The sequence below is a fragment of the Galeopterus variegatus genome, unplaced genomic scaffold, assembly GCF_000696425.1.
Source record: "Galeopterus variegatus unplaced genomic scaffold, G_variegatus-3.0.2 Scaffold1254, whole genome shotgun sequence".
NCBI classification, from domain to species: Eukaryota; Metazoa; Chordata; class Mammalia; order Dermoptera; family Cynocephalidae; genus Galeopterus; species Galeopterus variegatus.
In genome coordinates, this window is record NW_007727365.1 from 109201 (window position 1) to 115200 (window position 6000).

General features: G+C 48.4%; 1 protein-coding gene across 1 annotated transcript in view; it reads right to left on the reverse strand.

Annotated features, from left to right (window-relative positions):
- The window catches only part of PRKD2 (protein kinase D2), a 34690-nt gene that overhangs the window by 25844 nt on the left and 2846 nt on the right, over nucleotides 1-6000 (reverse strand). Inside the window, exons 2-3 of the mRNA XM_008575892.1 lie at nucleotides 5181-5319; nucleotides 766-897 (exon numbers count right to left, since the gene is read on the reverse strand). Of these exons, the coding sequence (XP_008574114.1) occupies nucleotides 766-897; nucleotides 5181-5319 (271 nt within the window). The remainder of the gene's footprint in view (nucleotides 1-765; nucleotides 898-5180; nucleotides 5320-6000) is intronic.

A 6000-nucleotide genomic window follows, 5' to 3' on the forward strand; every position in this document is an offset into this window, starting at 1 on the left:
GACACGGGGTAGACTCTGATAGTCAGCTTTGTGTGTCAACTTGGGTAGGCTAGCGTCCAGTTATTCAAACACTAATCTAGGTGTTGATGCAAAGGTATTTTGTAGATGTGGGTGAAGTCCATAATAAGTTGACTGTACAGAGGAAGATTATCCTAGATAATCGGGGTGGGCCTGATTCAATCAGTTGAAAGGTTCAAGGGGCTAGCTGATTAGGTCAGTTGGTTAGAGGGGTGTTATAACACCAAGGTCAAGGGTTTGGATCCCTGGAATGGCCAGCCGCCAAAAAACAGAAGAAAGGTTCAAAGAACAGAACTGACACCTTCCAAAGGAAGAAATTCTCCTGGGGATAGCAGCGTCAGCATGTGCTTCAGAGTTCCAGCCTGCCCTTCTTGACAGGCTGCCCCACAGACTGCGGAGTTGCCTAGCCAGCTTCTACAATCCTGTAAACCTATTCCTTGCAACAAATCTCTTAACACCTATTTCCTACTGGTTCTGTTTCTCTGCTTGATCCTTGACTGGTATAGACCCCGCCTTCCTCTCATAGCTACCTGTCTTACCCCCCAAGGCGTGCCCCTGGGCCCCCTACTTCTTCCCAGCTCCATTTCTTAGGCTCCGCCCCCAGATTTGATCCCCGCCCACGTCCCACTCGTCCTCCCCAAGCTCTGCCTCTGGGCCCTGACCTCGCCCTCCGAGACCCACCTCTAGGCTCCGCCCCCGGTGCTGAGCCCCGCCCCAGACCCCGCCTCCACCCCCTTAGGTGCTCACCGTCGCACTTGAGGCCCTGGCGCACTAGGCCGAAGAGCATCTCCCCGCAGTGGTCGCAGAAGGCAGGCGCTCGGTAAGAGTGCACGGTGAGGGCGTGAGGGCGGATCTGGAAGTCCTCGAAGGTGGCCGAGGCTGCAGGCAGCAGGCAGAGGCAGATGCTTGAGACAGGCGGGACAAAGCTGTTCCAGCCCCGAGTTCCCAGACTTCTCACAGTCCTCCCATCTGCCAGGTTTGATCTTTCCTTCCTTCATTAATTTACTCACCTGGATTACTCTGCCTGGATTCAAATCCCAGCTCTACCACTGGGCAAAACATCTGTATGCCTATGCCAGAGGCTGAGGCAGAGGGGAAATGGGGAGCTGTTTAATGGCTAGAGAGCTTCAGTTTTGCAAGATGAAAACAGTTCTGGGGATTGATTTCACAACAGTGTGAATGTACTTAACCCTACTGAACTATACACTTAAAAGTGGTTAAGAGGGGGCCGGCCCGGTGGCGCACTGGAGAGGGTTCAGATCCCATGTGGAGACCGGTTCCCACTCACTGGCTGAGCGCGGTGCAGGCGCAACACCGCGGGTTGCGATCCCGTTGCCGGTCAGTAAAAAAAAAAAAAAAAAAAAAGTGGTTAAGAGGGGGCCGGCCCGGTGGCGCACTGGAGCGGGTTCAGATCCCATGTGGAGACCGGTTCCCACTCACTGGCTGAGCGCGGTGCAGGCGCAACACCGCGGGTTGCGATCCCGTTGCCGGTCAGTAAAAAAAAAAAAAAAAAAGTGGTTAAGAGGGTAAATTTTATGTTATAGAGTAGTATATTTTGCCGCAATTAAAAATTTAAAAATTAGGGCTAGCCGGTAAGCTCACTTGGGAGAGAGTGTGCTGGTTACATAAAGGTCACAGGTTCAGATTCCTGAACAGGCCAGCCACCAAAAATAAAAATAAGAAAAAAAAATTTTTTTAATTAAAAATACCAACTAACCAAATACAAAAAAACGTATGGATGCCTGGGTCCCACTCTCATAGTTTCTGATCTAATTGTTCTGGGATAGGGCCTGAGCGTCAAGAGGGGATTCAAAAAACCCTATGTGCCTCAGTTTTATCATCTTTAAAAAGGAAAACTAGGGTTGGCCAGTTAGCTCAGTTTGCTAAGAACTTGATGCTGATAACACCAAGGCCCAGGGTTCGATCCCTGTACCAACCAATCACAAAAAAAAGGAAAACCAACAAATATATATTGAGCACTGTTCTAGGTGCTAGGGACACCACATAGAACAAAACAGACAAAACCTCTGCCTGCCCTCGAGTCAGACAGACAGACAAAATAAAATGGGTACAGTCAGCCCTCCATATCTGAGGGTTCTGCACCTGCAGATTCAACCAATCAAGGATTGAAAATATTTGAAAAAAATAAAAATAACAATACAACAATAAAAAATAGCGCAAATAAAAAAACTACAGTATAACAACTATTTATATAGCATTTACATTGCATTAGGTATTATAAGTAACCTATAGATGACTTAAAGTACACAGGAGGATGTGCGTATGTTATATGCAAATACTACACCATTTTATATAGGGATTTGAGCATCCGAGGATACCGGGGTCCTGGAACCAATCCCTGAGGATACTGAGGGATGACTGTATTCTTAACAATCACTCAATCTAGCAGTTATTCTGGGCCAGGCACTGCTCTAAGTACTTTAAAATACTAATTTAGCCCTCCTAAGAGCCCTGTGAGGTACGCCATGTTATTATCCCCATTTTCTAGATAAGGAGATTGTAGCACAGATAGGTTAAGCAACTTGCCCAAGGTCACACAGGTAGCAATTTCTGCGGATTCAAATCCAGGCCAGTGTGGCTCCAGAGTTCATCCTCTTGGCACTATACTTACTGCCTCTCTGAAGATTTTAGGTAATAAAATATACAGTAGGTTAGGAGAAAAAAAGCCAAGCAGGAAAAGAGGGAAGGTGCAAGAGGTACAAATTTAATTTTTTTTTTTTTTATTGGTGGTTGGCCAGTATAGGGATCGAACCCTAGACCTTAGTGTTATCATGGAGGTACAATTTTTAATAGGTGGTTGGGAAATGTTCCTTGAGCATTTGACATTAATGCAAAAGACTGAAAGAGGTAAGGGCATGAGCCGTGCAGGCATCTAGGAAAGAGCATGCCTAGCACCACAACAGTGTCTCCTTACAGGTTCTTTTTTAAAGGTCAATGAATAGACCTATGGAAACTCTTATGAATAGAGTATGGAAACTCTTAAAACAGTGCCTGACACATAGAAAGTGCTCAATAAGTGTTAGCTATTGTTTTAAAACAGTTTCATTTTGGACTACGTCTCATTCATCTTTTTCCCTCAATTTTCAGTCTAATATGAAGGCATTTTTCTTAGTATTATGCAACAGAAAGATGAATCTGTTCTATGAGCTGAGCACTGTTTATGCATTCGGGATAAAGCTATGAACAAGAAAGACTTATACCCTGCTTTCAGGGAGCTGACATGCTTATAGGGAGACAGACAAGAAATATAAACACATAAATAAACAAGGAAATTTCAGACTATGCTAAATGTTCTGAAGACCATAAATCTGGAGGAGGGGGTATTCCAGGCAGCAAGAACAGTAAGTGCAAAGGCCCTGAGGTGGGAGGAAGCTTTGCTTGTTCAAGGGAAAGAAGCCAGGCAAGCATGGTTGGAACAGAGAAAGTAAGGACAGCATTAAGAGATGAATTTGGGGAACTGGCAGAGGCCAGATCATAGATGGCCTTGAGGCCATGCTGAGGAGTTTGCGTTTTATGTCAAGTGTACTGGGGAGCCATGGGAAGATTCTGAGAAGTGAAGTGTCATGATCTGATTTATATGTTTCCGCAGTAGTCTAGGCAGATGTGATAGGGCTTAGACCAGCGGGGTGGTAAGAAATAGATGTATGTTAAAGATAGGACCAGTAGGTTTGCTGATGGATCCAGTGAGCAAGTCAGAGAAAAAGAGGAGTCAAGGAAGCTCCAAGGTTTGGGGCCCAAGCACCTGGGTGAATGGTGATGTCCTTTACCGAGATGGAGACGACTGCAGGAAGACTAGGTTTAGAAGGGGGAAATTAAGAGTTGTATCTTGGACAGGCCATATCTGAGATGCCCGTTAGATGCCAAGTAAAACTAGGTGATGGGGAGCTGGCGGGTTAACTCACTTGGTTAGAGCGTGGTGCTGATAACACCAAGGTCAAGGGTTCATATCCCCATAGTGGCGAGCCACCAAAAACAAAAACAAAAAACAAAATTGTTGGGGAGGCAGCTACATAAACAAAACTCAGGTTAGGGAAGAGACAAGGATAAAGACAAAAATTCAAGAGCGGCCAGCTTATAAGAAGGTATTTAAAGCCTGAATGAGGTCACCAAAGGCATAAATCCAAACTTCTAATCATCATTCATCCATTCAACAAATTTTACTGAGCACTGCAGTATGCAGGAGGGCCAGGGAGTACAGCCACGAACAAGACAGATCCCCCACCCTTGTGAAGGACCAAGGGCTACAGACTAGTCTAAGGCACTGACAGCTTGCCCATCTATAAAATGGGAATGGCGATTGGGTGGACTAGATTCTGGCTGCACATTAGAATCACCTGGGGAGCTTTTATTTTATTTTTGGCAACTGGCTGGTACAGGGATCCATTCAACCCTTGACCTTGGTGTAAATCAACTCCGAGCTCTAACCAACTGAGCTAACCAGCCAGCCCACCTGCGGAGCTTTTAAAAATGCTGATGCCCAGGTCTCAGGTCGCCCACCTTGCAGAGACTCTGATTTTAATTTGCTTTTCAGTGAGAGGAGGCATGAGCATCAGAACATTTTTCACTTTACATTAAAGTATAACATATGTCCAGAAAAGAACATGCATCAGAAGTGCAGAGCTCAGTGAATTTTCAAACTGTAGAATACGTATCACTAGCATCCTGATGGATAAATGGAAGTTCAAACCAGTCTCCCAAAAGCCCCCTCCTGTGCCCACCCAGTCTCCATCTTCCCCAAAGGCACCCACTCTCCTGACTTCTAACACCACAGAGTGATTATATCTGGCTTTGTTCTTCATAAGTGGAATCATACAACATATAGTCCAGTGTCTAGCTTCTCCCTCCCAGCGTTCTGTTTGTGAGAATCGTTCATGTTGTTGTGGATCGTTCATGCTCGGTGCTGTATGAATTACAAAGTGTGATTGCACCACCATACATTTACACATTCAGGAGCTGTAGGCTGTAAAAGCTCCCCGGGTGATTCTCATTGGCAGCACAGGACAAGAACCACTGGCCTGGAACCACTGGCTTACTTCTAAGAAGCACGTTTCCGAGCCTAATCCTCCACGCCACGCCCTCCTCCAGTTTTATGCCCCGCCCCCATGCAAGGCTCCGCCCCTAGGCCGGCCACCGCCTCTCACCCGACAGCACCACCTCCACCAGGTCGCCCTCCTGGATGTCTCCAGCCGAGCGCACCAGCTGCAGGAGGTTGGCAGACGTCGGGTCATGTTTGAAGAGCAGGATCTTGTCGTAAAGGCCATAGAAGCCACACTCAGGGAACTGAAGGGCGGGAGAGGGAGATGGCGACGGAAAAGCTCAGAGCTGCCTTCAGCAGCGGACTGGAACCCTCTCGGGGCAGGGCCGGCTGTTTCCCCCGGAAACTCAGAGACCCGCAGCCCGTTGCTTCCTGCCTGCCCCCTTCCACCCCCAGCCCGAGCCGGGCAGGATGCCAGGGCCCCAGGTGTGCCGGGAGGGAACGCCGGCCTCAGTGTGGTGGCTGGACTGGCGAGCTGCGGTGGGAGGGAGAGTGATTCCGGGAGCGTGGACACCTCGAATTTTCTGGAGCTAGGAGGGGAAGGTCCTGAGTGAACATCCCCTCCCCTTACCCACCAGTCCTCCCCCGCCCCCACTTCCTCCCTGGATCTATTGTTGTCCGTGTTACCTGGCTCCAGGCCCAGCGTGGGGGCGGGTTGAGCTCAAAGGAGGGGATTTAGGACGCCAGAGAAATGGGGGGGGTCGGGGGAGCTAGGGCTCAAGGGAGGGTGCCCCCACCCAATACTCAAAGGACCCAGGTGTCCGGATCCCCAGCTCGGAGCGGGGGGGGGGGGGGATGTCAGGAAATGAAACCTGTAGAACAGAAAGTGAAACTGCCCAGGTGGGGCCTCGGGAAGGGGCCCTACGTTTCATGTATTTGGAGGGCAGATATTTAATACTGGAGAGTGGGCCGGGCTTAGAGCATTG